Here is a 15864-nt window from a genome sequence, read left to right as displayed (position 1 = left end):
TATTATTTCTTCTTGATTATGATCTGGGTAGTTTTGAACAACATTTACTAAATTATAATTTGATGAAGTAAGAAAATTGAGAGATTTATAGAAACTGCTAAATAAAAAATTCCAAGATTATATCACACTATTAAAAATTAGATTTTACCATTAGTTCTGGTCAAATGCTAGTTCAGCCTATAACTTTTTTTTTTTTTTTCAGAGAGAGACAGAGTGAGCACAAGTGAGGAAAGGGCAGAGGGAGAAAGAAAGAGAGAGAGAGAGAGAGAGAGAGAGAGAGAGAGAATCTTAAGTAGGCTCCACACCCAGTGCAGAGCCTGACGTGGGGCTTGATCTCATGACTGTAAAATCATGACCATGAGACCTGAGCTGAAATCAAGAGACAGATGCTTAACAAACTGAGCCACTCAGGTGGCCCTAGTTTCAGCCTATATCTTGTACTCACGTCAAGATCTTGACTGATTAATCCTAAAACCACATCTATGCATATCAGGGTCCCTGAACGTCCAATGCCAGCACTGCAGTGTGTGATGATTGGGCCCGATTTATGAATGTGTCTCATGTAAGAGATAAAAGTGAGCAAGTCGTCTGGCTGAGAAGGTGTATCGTGGTCTGGCCAGGCAGTGAAATTCAGATGAGAAATATGCCGCGTCTCTCCTGTCTGAAATTGTACAACAAAAGAAATAGATAAAGGCATACTGTATTGTTCACACATAAGTTTTAATTCTTAATAATATACTGTTCTTTCAAATTTTGACTTGCCCATTGGATCGGATGAAAGGAAAGGTGAAAGAGACAAAAAGACTCTATCAAACAACACATGGAGGGTCTTTATCAAGGAGGTTGCTAAATCCACATTTTAAATACTGGTAAAAACTACTTTTTGGAAATCCTAAAAGCAAATTACATTTTGATGTGAATAACAACCTTTTCTAAATGACTGCACTTTTAACTCACTCTGCATAAAAGCCAAAGTCATTGCAATGGCTTAATTGCCTTACACAATTTGGCCCAGCTACTCTCAGACCTAACCTGCTCCTTATGGCCACAGAGACCTCTTTGCGGCTCTTTAAAAACACTAAGGCACAGTTCAAGCCTAGGGCCTCTGCACTTGCTCTTTCTGACTGAAATCTACCCTCCCCCATCCCTATGGCTTCGTCAACTCCTTTAGGGTTTTTTCCACAGCACCATCAACATTAGTATTTCCTCATTAGCAAGTAAACTAAATATGTTGTTTATGGGGGAGTACTTGATACTTAGAGATTTTTTAAAAAGTTTTACTCACTCTACTGAGAGGTTTGACCTTAAAAAAAAAACCAAAACATTTCTAGCACATAGCTTCGAGCCATTCTGTTGTATCACTACGCAAAGGATGATAGATGGTAACCTTAAGAGTCCTGTGTTCTCATTTTCATTCTAATACAGTACATACTGGAGGAAACGGCTTGGTAGAAGTCATGAAGAGGGTCACATTTAAGTTTACATTAAATAAAAAATAATGGGTGACATTAGTGCCACTGAAATGGGAACCCAGAAGTTGCTGGCTTTCATTTAGGAATACACTGATGCTATCAAAGAAAGAATCTAGGCCTACATTCCAAGTAGGAGATAAGCCTTGGGAGATGGAAAGATTTAATTTGCTTACCTGAATATCTTCTAGGGCCATTGCCCTGACGACAAAGCCCTTCAGCTGCTGCATTCTCACAAGAGCCAGCCGAAGCCTGTCACTGACCATGGTTGTTTTGCCCAGGATATTAGGCCAATAGCGCTGGCATTTGATTTTTTCCCCTTCTACTTCTTGGGTCATCATGGCTATCACTGTGGATTTTTGTTCCCAAATCATCTGCCAGAAATCTCCAACAGTTGTAGGGAGAGGTCCTTGGCAGGCAATGTAAACAAACTCTTCTTTTCCCACTGGTATCTTAATGAAGCTGGCGTTGATATATCCACCTTCATCTCCAAGAGGCACTCTTGTGGCGTCATCTGTGAATTTTCCACCACAAAACAGAGCCATCTGTATCATGCATTTTTCTTTCTTTTCCTTCCTTCCTTCCTCTTTCTTTCTTTCTTTCTTTCTTTCTTTCTTTCTTTCTTTCTTTCTTTCAGTTTATTTATTTTGAAAGAGAGAGAGCAAGACAGTGACAGAGCACACAAGTGGGGGAGTGGCAGAGAGAAAGAAAGAAGCCCAAGCAGACTTCACACTGTCAACACAGAGCTCAATGCAGAGCTTAAACTCACCAACCATGAGCTCATGACCTGAGCAGTAATCAAGAGTCAGATGCTTAACTGACTGAGCCACTCTATTTATTTTTTAAAGAATTTGTTCTATTTCTTTTTTTTTCAAGGTTTTAAAATTATTTGAAGAGAGATAGACTGTGTATGCTTGCAAGCTCAAGTGGGAGAGGGGCAGAAAGAGAGGAGAGAAAGAATTCCAAGCAGGCTCTATACTGTCAGCTCAGAGCCCAACACAGGCTCGATCTCGTGAACCGTAAGATCATGAGTCCGACACTTAACTGACTGAGCCACCCAGGCACCCCTGTATCATGCATTTTTAAACAAGAACCTTACAAACAGGGTCACTCAAAGATTATGAGAAATTCCTCAGAGCCATAAATGAAGTCAAAAACACATTTTAATAAAAGCATATTTTCAAATTATAGTATAGCCAAATCATTTTATATTTACCCATTTCACTCATTACAAGTATATCTAAGATGTCAACTCAATGAGTTTGACAGACAATTAGATATTATGTACATAGATTTGGCTGAAAAACTGAAATTTATAAATTAATACATTTAGAACTTCTTAACAAGTTCCTAGAGAAACAAACTTAACTTTACTATTTCTTATCCATCCTTATCTTAATGATGACAATAAGACTGAATTTAATGAATGACAATGCCAAAAGATTATTTCATGAAACAAATATTAATATTATACTGAGTTTACTAAAGTACTTATTATAAGTATAATTGGCATAATTACCTCTTGCTCATCTAATTAAATTATGTTCTTTTAAATCAGCAGCCAACTATAAACACAATAAACCAAAAGGTAGCTCACTTTATTCTCCAGGTATGTAGGCTCTTGTCTTTGTCTGATGGTAATTTCATAGTCAGGATATAAATTTTCAAACCAGTGAAAGTATATGTAAGCCATCTTATCCAAGATAATTAATTTGTATGTACTTACACATCAGAAGCCATTTCTACTTAAAACATTTATAAATTTAACTGGTAATTTCTAGGATTATCAAATTATGACTTTATTAATAGGTTTCAAAGTCCTCCATCAATTGCCCTTCAATTACTTGACTTTTACATCATAACTCATGGCAATAAATCCACTCAGTAGTTTTAGATTCATGGCTTACTCCATTTGATTTTAAGATACTAGTCTGACCATTTCTTTTTCTTTTTGCCTGAAATAATTCCCACCTACTTTATACTGAACCATTATCAATTTCATGTGTATTTATTTAAGTTTATTTTGAGAGAGAGCACGTGCGCACATGAGTGGGGGATATGCAGAAAGAGAGGGAGAGAGAGAATCCCAAGCAGGCTCCACATTGTCAGTGCAGAGCCTGACGTGGAGCTCAATCCCACAAAGAAATAATGACCTGTAAATCAAGAGTCGGATGCCCAACTGACTGTGCCACTCAGGCACCCCTCAATTTAATTTTTAAGATGTTAAGATTCACTTTTCGCAGGAAGTTTGCCAAAATAAATTTTGTGTCTTCTGTCTTGGGTTGAAAAAATTCAGCTATTATTTATTGCATGATTTGTCACTATTGGCTCCGTTACGGGTCTTTGAATTTATGACTTCCTTGAGGATAGGCTCATTGTGTCACACATGGTGGAATCCAATGTGCTAATACATAGATATGTGGCTGATCATTACGATGAGAAATGGCTAAAGAAAACAAAAAGTTGCTAGACATTGATATTTCGGCTACAAACAGATATAATTTAAAAAATCATATGGTGATTGGTGGAATGGGTAAAATGTGGGTAAAAAGGAACTGCTTTTTTTCCTTCCTGTACCTGAAACAGTTCAAACTATAATGCAACCTGGTAGTACCACCGTTGGTACCACTGCAGCCACATGCACATATATCAGAGACGTTTCTCTACCATAAAGTGAGTGGAATAAATAGATGTTGGCATGACACATGAACTAAGAAACCACTCATCCAGAAGTTGATTTCATATTTTCAAGAAGACTTTAAAATTACTGATTTGGCATCACCGATTAATTTCTAATACTATGCTGTAAAAACTCACAAATGTCTGAAGAAATATTTAAGATTCCTCAGTGTGATTTTCAGTATATCATAGATGATTTGAAAAGGAATTCACATTCTATATCTAAATGTATTTGTTACTTATGTAAATCTCTGAATATGTGCTTGTGTGTGTGCACACACACTTATGTGAGAAATAGGTAAACTAGCATAAAAGCTTTCAATCAGTTCAAATTATATTAGACATACATTTGATTTGAAGCCAAATTGGAACTTACAGGGAAGTATATTTTTATATCGATTCTTTCTTCTGTTTTCCTTAGTTTGTCCAATTAGACACTGATCCAAAGGTTTTAATTCTTGAAGATTCTGCAAGCAAAAATGGAAATAAAGTTAAATTTGTTGAAATAAGCAGGAATTCAGTAATAATTGCAAATACGTTAAATACGCAGGGTGCAAAACTGGCTACTGATCAGGGCAGACGCTGAATGTTAAGAAATAGATCTGTCCTGGCAAGATAAGCAAGCCTAAAATCCCAATATTAATCTGATATTTGAAATATATTTCTGCAAATATCTTTAACATGTTGTAGTCACTCAACTAATTTTGTGAGGCTGTACTTTGTATCTTAATTTTACATTTCAGTCTAAAAAGGTCTGTAATTATATTTTAGGGAAAAAAACAACTTATAAAAACAACTTGCACTTAAAAAATGAGATGGAGCAGAATTTTTTGACAATACTGTCTGTGGGGTCATAGAATAACCTTTATGGTAGAGTTGTGGTTAGACAGTCCTATGTTTTAACGTCAACTCTTTGTCACTTTTCATCCACTCATTCATCCATCCATCCATCCATCCATCCATTTGACAAATATATATTGAAAATGCCTACTAGATGCAGGGCACTGTAATAAGTGCTGGGAATACAGTAGTGAGAAGGAAGATATGATTCTGGTTCTCCTAGAGCTTTCAGACCATTGGGCGAAAGAGGCAGTAGAGAAGTAAACATACTGTGATATATGTGTCAAGAACTTAACAAGCTACTGTGTTAGAGAAAAATAAAGATTTACTTTATAAAGGGTTGTGATGGCAGGTCTGTGGGGTGGTGACATTTAAACCTTAAAGAAAGAAATCATTTCTGCAAAATGGAGGAGAGTATACCTCAACTATTGTGAGCTTGTTTCCAAATCTATTAATGGGAGTTACATTATTGTGAGTATTTAATACAAAGCATCTAGCACATTGCAGAAGCTCTCAGGAGAAGTTAGCTCCTTTCACTTCAGTGGTTATGAAAAGCTCAGGAAGTAGGCAAAGCAAGTATATGGTTTGAGAGAGATGAGCCAGGTAAACCCCAAAACCACAGGGGTGCTACATTCCTCTTTTGTCTCATGGTAAATATGGATGTTGCCAGCAAGATGACATGAGCAAGGGCTCTGAACCATTGCCTCTTTGAACTGAGGGGCATATTTCTGGAGCTGTATTAAACTAGAAACTACTGCTAATGAACTACATCAACAGTGTATTAATTATGAAGTTTAGTGGATGGTTGGAATTGACACTTAACTTGAAAAAAAAAAGCCTCTTTATCACTACTATGAGGCAGGAAGGGTAGTCTTTCGGGAGATTTATCAAGCTTCAAAGCAGCTAAAGAGATCTCTTTAAACCAGTACTATTAGGATCCTAACTGGAAAAATTAATTTCCTGCTAGACAGGACAGGATGGTGCTTGTAGTTGGAAGTAGAGTTGTGAGGTAATGGGCCTTTTCAAAATTTCTCCTAACCCTGCATATAAAACTTTGATAAAGAATCACTGGCAGAAGCCACTTACCTCCAGCTCCTTAGAAGGAATCCCTTGATCTAACAAACCTCGCAACATTCGAATGACTGATTTCAACTTGGTACCGGTGTATTTACCGGAGGGGGGCACTTTGACGATGGGGACTGCAGCAAGCTCCTCATTTGTCAGAAACGGATGATCTAACAGGAAGACAGCAGTCGATGTTTAAAAAAAAAATTCCCACGTAATTGATTTAGCCAATAAGGGAACGGATTTGCGCATGTTCTTACCTCCTCTATTTTTACCAAAGGAAGAGTCTTTAGAATTAATAAGGCAATAGAACAGGTGGGCAGATACCTACAATCAACATAGGAAAATCTTGGCCATGGCAAGGCCCTTGGCTCTTGTGTACTTACAGTTTCTAGAAGAGTTTGAATTTTTTTTTTTTTTTTTTTTTTGCTTCTCTTGACTCAGATGGCACTATTTTCTTGATGAGAACGTATCTAGTCCCTCTTACTGCTTTGCACTTTAATTAGCTTCCAAGCACATGGGGAAAAGATGAAGTGGGATGCTTCAGAAATTCTTCATAATGGGACATTGCATTAGAAACACTGATGTCTCCTCTCTCTACCCTCCTCTCTCTTACCCTCTCTACCAAGTACCCTTGGTACTCAGTGCCAGTATCTCTGGCATTTGACAGTTTTATCAATACAAGTGAAACGTTGGGGTCTTCAGGAGCTTATCAAGTAAGTGATATCAGTGTCTTAGAAGAGATATGTATCTAATTTAGTACCTGCTCTGTGGAAACTACTTGTATCAGAAAGCAACTGTTATCCTGGAAAAAAGTAGGAGGGAGTTCTTGCTATAGTCTGCATAAGTGTCACTTTGCAGACATACCTGTAAATTAGTTAACTAAAGCATTCTGATGACAGTTACTACATAGATAACAATAATGCCAGGCTCTGTAGGCCATAGGAGGCTGTACAATATCTCAAGAAATGGAACATCTGGTGGGGTGAAGGCTAGTTGTAAACACAGAATTCACTCCTTGAAAGTAGTTGTAAACTTTTACAGAACTGAGCATAAAGGCGATGGGAGCTCAAACACTGGAGATGGGCATGGGCTACGGGATTTGACAAAAGCACCATCACGGACACTAACAGTCCACATAAATCAAAAAGGTGTTCATTCAACTACTTTAATTTCCTTTAACAACTAACACTTCAAATTACAAAACCATGTCTTTTGTTGCATTAGTGTAACACTGCCTTCTATAAAAAAAGAGAAATGCAACACTGAATAGAGCTTCATTTCTCTACTGGCTCAGTTAAAAGTCACAGAGGCAGTAACAGGACACAGCAATTGACTCTTGCTTTTAAAAAATGAGGTTGAGATTCAAGGGTAATAATTTTCCCTCTTTGAGCGATTCTACCTGTTTTATTATAAATTAAATGTACTCCTTGACTTCTCGTTCCAGATTGGCAAAACTGTGACTTTGTGTTTCCAATTAACATATTTACACATTTATTTGTGTGTTTTACTTCAAGCCACTGAGAATTTTAGCCTCCAACTGTGCAAATACCTATTTAGAGAACTGAATGCTGATGTTTGCCTATGTAATTTCATTTAATGTATAGAACCAAATAATGCACACATATAGAGAAATAGCATATCTCTGTATTCTGAAAACTGTGATTTTCAAACACTTATTTTTTTATCCATTGCTTTTGATGAAAAAAATGGCTTATAAAATTCTTGCCTTTATTGGAATCCTCAAGGTTTGTTGTTTCCATTGGCAATTCATCACTTGCCCAGGCCACTTCATTGTCACCATCAGTCTTCCTTTCTTGTGGCTTTTGAATCAAGCTATGACAACAAAACACGTTTGTAATATTTTCTTCAGTTTTGTCCCCCAAATGCATTTAAATATTATATCCCTGAGGGACACCCAAGTGGCTCAGTCGGTTAGGTGTCCGACTCTTGGTTTCAGCTCAGCTCATGATCTCATGGTTCATGGGATTGAGCCCCGCATTGGGCTCTGTGCTGACAGTGTGGAGCCTTCTTGGGATTCTCTCCTTCATTCTCTCTCTCTCTCTCTTTCTGCCCCTCTCCCACTCATGTGTACATGCATGCTCTCTCTCTCTCTCTCTCTCTCTCAAAGAATATCCTTGAACTCCTTATTTCCTATACAATTATCAAGATATTTAAAAACAGATCGTCTGGGGGCGCCTGGGTAGCTCAGTCGGTTAAGCATCTGACTTTGGCTCAGGTCATGATCTTGTGGTTTGTGAGTTCGAGCCCCACGTCGGGCTCTGTGTTGAAAGGTCAGGGCCTGGAGCCTGCTTCAGATTCTGTGTCTCCCTCTCTCTCTGCCCCTCCCCTGCTCATGCTCTGTCTCTCTCTGTCTCTCAAAAATAAGTAAATGTTAAGAAAATTAAAAAAACAAAAAAACAGATGATCTGATTTGAAAAACCCAAGCCTACAAGTCCTAAGATTTATTGATAGATGTAAATTAAACTGAAGTACAGAATTGTTTAATATAGTCTAAAATTTATTTTCAAACAAATCCTGTCTTTGGACGTTAGACTGAAGGCGTCCCTTGGAGACAGAGAAAGTGGTTTGTTGCCCGCTTCAACACAGATAACCAATTACAACTGTGTCAGTAGAGCTCTCTGTGTCTTTTTAATAGCTACCTACTATTATTGTACCATATGGATGTATCTTAATTTATTTATAGAAGTCTCTGTTGATGCACATCTGTCTTTTGCTACAAGTGGAGGCTGGAGGGACATTTCTGCATCAGGACACTCAGGTAATGTAATAAAACACAGTACAAGTTCCCATTATTCTAGGGGTACACAGTAGATGCCATCTTGCTGGTAGGGTGGATGGCTAGAAAAGAGAATCCAGGCAGGACAAAAGTTTAGCAATGAGATGAAAAAGCATAATGTAAAAGGCTGAACACATTTTTGCATTTTATGATATTCAGGGGGAACAAAACAACATTAGTATAGACCATTAAAACAAGACATGTACAATGGTCCCACAACATCAATAACGGGGTAGCAATTATGTTGCTTTTATGGTGAATGTTTTCCTCTGTTCCAGATAATTATGGGTTGCAATTAACATTTAATTTGCAAGTTCTGCATCAATGAGGTTGCTTTTGTCATGTAATAAATATATTTTGTTTGCAAGGGTATAGTTTGGAGATCCTTCCGTCAGGCATTCCCTCCTTTATCATTCCTTTGATTAGCTGCTTTAGTGTTTCATGGGTGCTTGTAGGCGTATACCCTAATTTATTTTGTGTAATTATTTTTTTACAAGTATAAATGATGTTGCAATTACATTTTTGTAGAAATGTCTTTGCACACATGTGGTAGTGGGAGCCATTTTTTTGGAAATGAAATTGCTAGATTGAAGGTTATGTATTACAATTCTTTGAATCTTTGACGCTCATCGTTGTAAGATACACTATTATTTTGTTCACATTAAGGAAGAAATTATATTGATGGTTGTAAGGCCCTTCATGATTTCAGAAATGTTAAAATCAAAAAGAAAGTGTATCCGAGAATTAGTAACATGTAGATAAAATTTATATGTTAATAGGGTTTCTAACTGCCATTCAAATAAATTAGATATACTAGTTTCCCCGACCTCCTTCCTCCCCTTCCCTTGCCTAACAGGGAAGAGCTTGTATCTTTACAATTATTGGCAGCTGGCCCAGATATTTGCCAGACTTTCCTCATTGTTGGCACTTTCCCTTTTAGACCTTTCTTTCATTTTTTCCCCATGGTCAAGGATACTGTTTTTTGGAGGAATGTTATAACAAATACATTGTCACATGCCACCTGAACCCTTATAACAGTATTTTAAAAACATTCTTAATATTCAGCCATAGGTCCATAATTTAGTCAACATTCTCATTTCATTGGAAAAGAATAAATTAATTTCAAAAGCAACATCTAAATGAAAATCTTCAGAACACCTTTTTTTTTTTTTTTTTAAAGATTTTATTTTTTAAGTAATCTCGACACCCAGGGTGGGGTTTGAACTCATGACCCGGAGATCAATAGTCACATGCTCCACCAACTGAGTCAGCCAGGTACCCCCACCTCAGAGCACTTCTAAAAAGCAATGGAATTTTTATACTTTAATTTTTTTAAATGTTTATTTATTTTTGAGAGAGAGAGAGAGAGAGAGAGAGAGAGAGAGAGAGAGAGAAGGAGGGGGAATGAACATGTGGGGGAGGGGCAGAGAGAGAGAGGGAGACACAAAATCTGAAGCAGGCTTCAGGCTCTGAGCTGTCAGTACAGAGCCTGACATGGGGCTCGAACTCATGAACTGTGACATCATGACCTGAGCCAAAGTCAGATGCTCAACTGATGGAGCCACCCAGGTGCCCCTGTTATATACTTTAAGGGATTATTTTCTTACCTTTCACTTTTTACTTTTTCTTCATAATATTCTTCACAGCCATTCATTTTGATAGACTACAATAAAGAGAAATAAAAATTACATTAGCCCATTGTAAAAAAAAAATCAAACAATCTCAGTGTTCAATTTGTTTCTGTTACTTATTTCCTATATTTTCTGTCATGTCCATCCTCATATAACAAACACACGTATGACATTCAATTAATGTCAAACTGTGGCTAAGGCATCTTCAGTGGCCCAAGAGTTTTGCTGGTCCCACTTACTGACTGGCTTTTCATTTCTCATAAGGGATATTAATGGTACAGAGGTAAGGAGAAGACAAGATGTATAGCTGAAGTATGATTAGACATGCATATTCAGTATATATTTTTACACTACTTCAATTTTAAAATCTGAAAATGGGCTCTCCAGAAAAATCTTAGTAATTTTCAGTGTGTTAAATTATCTTGCCCTTTTATTATTAAAGTGATGGGTCCTTCTGTGGAGAACATAGACCAATCAGCTCATACTTTAAGTGAGCATGGTGTCTCAGAGACCCAAATACTGCAAGTGCAGTTTGCTACAATCAGAAGATGACAAGTTTCATTCTTAGATGATTAATAAATCTTACATTCCAATCTTTATTAGGACAAATTATCTTAACAAATGGGACAGTCCTTTCATTTCAAGACCCTGAATTATCTGGCTGCTGTTTACCTCCATAATCCATTTGCTTTTATTTGTAGCACTTTTTTTCTTTTTCTCTTATTTTAGAGAGAGAGAGAGAGCATGAGCATGAGTGGGGAGAGAGGCAGAGGGAGAGAGAGAGAAAGAATCCCAAGCGGGCTGCATGCTCAGTATGGAGCCCGATGTGGGGCTCAATCCCATGACCCCGGGATCATGACCTGAGCTGAAATCAAGAGTCGGATGTCAAACCAACTGAGCCACCCAGGCACCGCTTCTTTTCTTTTTAAACTTCATAGACCTTATCACAACTTGTAATTTCATGTTTACTTGGGTGTTTATTTGATCATTGTCTTGTCCTCCTCATTAGACTATAAGCTCCACAAGGGCAGGAACCACATCTGGTTACCACTGTGTGCCTACACGTGCTTATGCCTGAGCCACGGAAGGTTGTCTCACTTCTTTAATAAAGATATAAAAAATCTTTTTTTAAAAATGTGTATTCATTTTTGAGAGACAGAGAGAGACAGAACATGAGCGGGGAAGGAACAGAGAGAGAGGGAGTCACAGAAACTGAAGTAGGCGCCAGGCTCCATGCTGTCAGCACACAGCTTGACATGGGGCTTGAAACCACGAACCGTGAGACCATAACCTGAGCTAAAGTCAGATGCCCAACCGACTGAGCCACCCAGGTGCCCCAAGATATAAATAATCTTTAATACGATCTTTCAGTTATAGACCTTTAGACTTAAGAAGTATTTATAATTAAGTTATTCTGATATGAACTTCAGTTTGAGGAAAATGCAGAATTTCTATGGAGGAAGAAAAAAAATGTAGCTTGTTTTTATCCACGGATAAAAGGAAGCTTTTATCCACTAAAAGGAAGCTTCTTAGATGTTACCTGTTTCTACAAGTTGATAATTTTAGTCTGGGTTGATTTTTTTCCAAGTAAAGTCATTTGGATTTTGTATTTCCCATCAAAAGCCTGGTCTAAGAATCTACCATGAGTGTGATACTTTTGAAAAGTATAAAGCCTTTTATAAGAGTCAACTGTTATTAATATGAAAATGGTGAGATAAAACCCAATTGGAAATAAAATATAGTGATACTACAACAATATCAATTTTCCAATATCAATATTCCTGTCAGAATGGCTGAAATGAAAAATACAAGAAACAACAGATGTTGGTGAGGATGTGGAGAAAGGGGAACCCTTTTGCACTGTTGGTGGGAATGTAACTGGTGCAGCCACTCTGGAAAAGAGTATGGAGTTTCCTCAGAAAGTTAAAAATAGAACTATTCTATGATCCAGCAATTGCACTACTGGGTAATTAAACCCTAAGACATACAAATACTAATTTGATGGGACACATGCACCCCCATGTTTATAGCAGCATTATCTACAATAGCCAAATTATGAAAAGAGCCCAAATGTCCACTGACTGATAAATGGATAAAGAAGATATGTATGTGTACACACACACACACACACACACACACACACACACACACACTGGAATATTACTCAGCCATGAAAAGGATGAAATGTTGCCATTTACAAGGATGTGGACAGAGCTACAGAGTATTATGCCCAGTGAAATAAGTTAAAGACAAATACCATACGATTTTACTCATATGTGAAATTTAAGAAACAAAACAAACAATCATGGGGAAAAAACCAGAGAGGCAAACTAAGAAACAGACTCTTAACTATAGAGAAGAAATTCTATGGTTTACCACAGAGGGGAGGCGGGTGGAAGAATGGGTTAAATAGGTGATGGGGATTAAGGGGCACATGTGTCATGATGAGCACTGTATGGAAGTGCTCTAAACTATACACCTGAAACTAATGTTACACTGTATGTTAACTAACTGGAATTTAAAAACTTAAAGAAAAATTTCCCACTATTTTGCAAAGTTCACCTGTGTATGGGGTAGGTTTGGGTCAAGGAGATGGCCTTCGGTCTCTCTTCTCATTCTGGATTGTAGGCTCCTTGGAAGAGAAGGCAGCTGCAGCACTGCCTCAAGGAAAAGACTTAGATTTTACCATGGCCAGCCCATCTGAAGGTTGGTTTGTTATCCTATTGCTCAAAGAATCCAGATCCAGCAACTTGAAGAGTAGAGATATCTCCTGGGTCCAAGACCAAACTGTATCATTTGTGGTGCCCATTGTCAAATGGAAATATGGGATATCTTGTTAAAAAATTGAGAATTTCAAGATGATGGCACAGCACATGAGGAGCTCTTCTAAGCATAGGGCTGTGTGACTACATTAGTCGAATGCCCATAAAGCCAGGATCCTACAGTCAGTCAAGCATGATTATCTTATAGGTGATGGAAAGCCACTGAAAGTTTCTATTGTTTACTGATTAATAACCAGTATTAGAAACAACATAGGAAGTGTGCTGATGTATTTCAGCACAATGATGTCATGTCTTAGGAGGCCATGCCTTTCTTCTCTCCATCTTAGATGTTTTGAGCTAATGGGGGACATGTTTCTATCTCTCTCAGGAAAGTTGCCTGTCCAGAGGTGTAGAAAGACCAAATTCCTTGCCATGACATCTAAGTCACTTGCTCAACTCACCCCTCCCTATCTCTTCAGTCTTAGCTTTCAAGATACCACATGACACCCTACTTGCGATGATTTAGTGCCCTGAGTGTCCCAGGCTGATCCAGACCTTCATGTCCTTGCTAAGCAGTTCCTCAGTATGGAATGCTCTTTCCTATTGCATCTCACCTACCAAATACCTTCAAAATGCTAAAACTTTGGCTCAGGTCATGATCTCACGGTCCGTGGGTTCGAGCCCTGCATCAGGCTCTGTGCTGACAGCTCAGAGCCTGGAGCCTGCCCCTCCTCCACTTGCGCTCTGTCTCTCTCTCTCAATAATAAACATTAAAAAATAAATAAATAAAATGCTAATTCTCTCAGAAGCCTTAATAACCATACCCATCAACTCCTGTATAGTCCCTATTATTCCACAATTCTTTGTAACATTCTCTGGATTCCATATAAACATTTATCAGGACATGTTTTTACTATAGTTTTAAAAATTGTACTTACTTATTTACATTGTACAGCTCCCAAATTGACTACTAGACTATACAAGCAAATTGAGGACAGAAACCCTGATATACCTTCTTACCTTGTTATCCCCAGCTTAATCAGGGTCAAACGAGTTCAGCAATAGCTAAGTGAATAGTTTTGAAACTTTAGATGATGATTGACACTATGTATATGACTGGCATTCATTCCTTCATTCATAAATAAAGCTCAGACATTGGCCTGAAGTACTTCATTAAAAGGTAGTTAAGTGTAGAGTGACAAGTTACAAGACAGTGACAAATGACCCTGTGTGATACTATACTATTTATAATATCATCATCATATCATTTATAATGTCAAAAGTAGCTTAACTTTTGACTCATGAGAAAACTTTCAGGGTTAAAACCCTAAAACTTTCAGGGTTGTACATACAATCCAAGTAATTTCCCTATCGGGTATTTACACAAAGAAAATGAAAACACAAATTCGATGTTTATTGAAACATTTTTTTTTTTTTTTTGGTAATTTCTGCACCCAATGTGGGGCTTGAACTCATGACCCTGAGATCAAGACTTGCGTGTTCTACCAACTGAGCCAGACAAGCACCCCTACTGCAGCCATTACTTACATCAGCCAAGATATGGAACCAATTTAAGTGCCTAACAATAGATAAAGAAGATATGGTATATACACATGATGGAATATCACTCAGTCATAAAAAAGAATGAGATCTTGCCATTTGCGACAACATGGATGGACCTGGGGGATATCATGCTAAGTGAAGTAAGTCAGAGAAAGACAAATACCATATGATTTCATTTAGATGTGGAATCTAAAAAATAAATAGACAAACAAAATACAGAAACAGACTCATAAATACAGAGAACAAACTGGTGGTTGGCAGGGGGGGCAGGGCTGAGGGGATAGGTGAAATAAGTGAAGGGGATTAAGAGATACAAACTTTATAAAATAAATGTCATGGGACACCTGACTGGCTCAGTTGGTGGAGCATGTGACTCTTGATCTTGGGGTCATGAATTCAAACCCCATTCTGGGCATGGAGCTACCTAAAATAAATTAATTAATTATAAAAATGTCACCAAATGAAAAGTATAGCACAGGAAAGAGAATCAATAACATTGTAATAACTTTGAAGGATGACAGGTGGTTAACTACACTTACTGTGGTAAGCATTGCATAATGTATAGAATTGTTAAATCACTATGTTGCATAACTGAAAATAGAGCATTGTATTTCAACTACACTTCAATAATAAAAGTTAAAGAAACAAAAACAAAACAACTTCCAGGGTTGTAGAACACACTATTATGAGCCAGTTCAATAAATAATCTACAATTTGTTTAGGGTGGTCCCAAAGAAGCATACTTATGAAAAACTAAATATTTTCAGAAATTCTAGGTAACTCTTAAAACTACTCAAATGTAGGCAACATTCTAGAAATTTAAAATGAAACAGAAAACGTTTCCAGAATACTGGCTTAGTCTTCCTTTCAGCTACGAAGATTAGTCATATTTGTCTTTTTTGAATTTGTCTGCTTATGAATATAATTTCCATAGTGATTTTTTTTTTTTTTTTTTTTTTTTTTATTTATTTTTGGGACAGAGAGAGACAGAGCATGAACGGGGGAGGGGCAGAGAGAGAGGGAGACACAGAATCGGAAACAGGCTCCAGGCTCCG

General features: G+C 37.5%; 1 protein-coding gene across 7 annotated transcripts in view; it reads right to left on the bottom strand.

Moving 5' to 3' along the window:
* Nucleotides 1-15864, bottom strand: part of PTPN13 (protein tyrosine phosphatase non-receptor type 13) — a 231141-nt gene that overhangs the window by 5495 nt on the left and 209782 nt on the right. For all 7 annotated transcript variants that reach the window (XM_078445941.2, XM_060655667.3, XM_060655665.2 and 4 more), the window contains 6 exons: nucleotides 10461-10516; nucleotides 7783-7889; nucleotides 6075-6223; nucleotides 4525-4615; nucleotides 1646-1983; nucleotides 446-661 (listed from right to left, as the gene is read on the bottom strand). In XM_078445941.2, coding sequence (XP_078302067.1) covers nucleotides 446-661; nucleotides 1646-1983; nucleotides 4525-4615; nucleotides 6075-6223; nucleotides 7783-7889; nucleotides 10461-10516 — 957 coding nt within the window. The remainder of the gene's footprint in view (nucleotides 1-445; nucleotides 662-1645; nucleotides 1984-4524; nucleotides 4616-6074; nucleotides 6224-7782; nucleotides 7890-10460; nucleotides 10517-15864) is intronic.

The sequence above is a fragment of the Panthera onca genome, chromosome B1 (assembly GCF_046562875.1).
Source record: "Panthera onca isolate mPanOnc1 chromosome B1, mPanOnc1 haplotype 2, whole genome shotgun sequence".
NCBI classification, from domain to species: Eukaryota; Metazoa; Chordata; class Mammalia; order Carnivora; family Felidae; genus Panthera; species Panthera onca.
The sequence above is the reverse complement of the archived record's forward strand: the minus strand, read 5'-3'. Positions and strand labels throughout refer to the sequence as shown.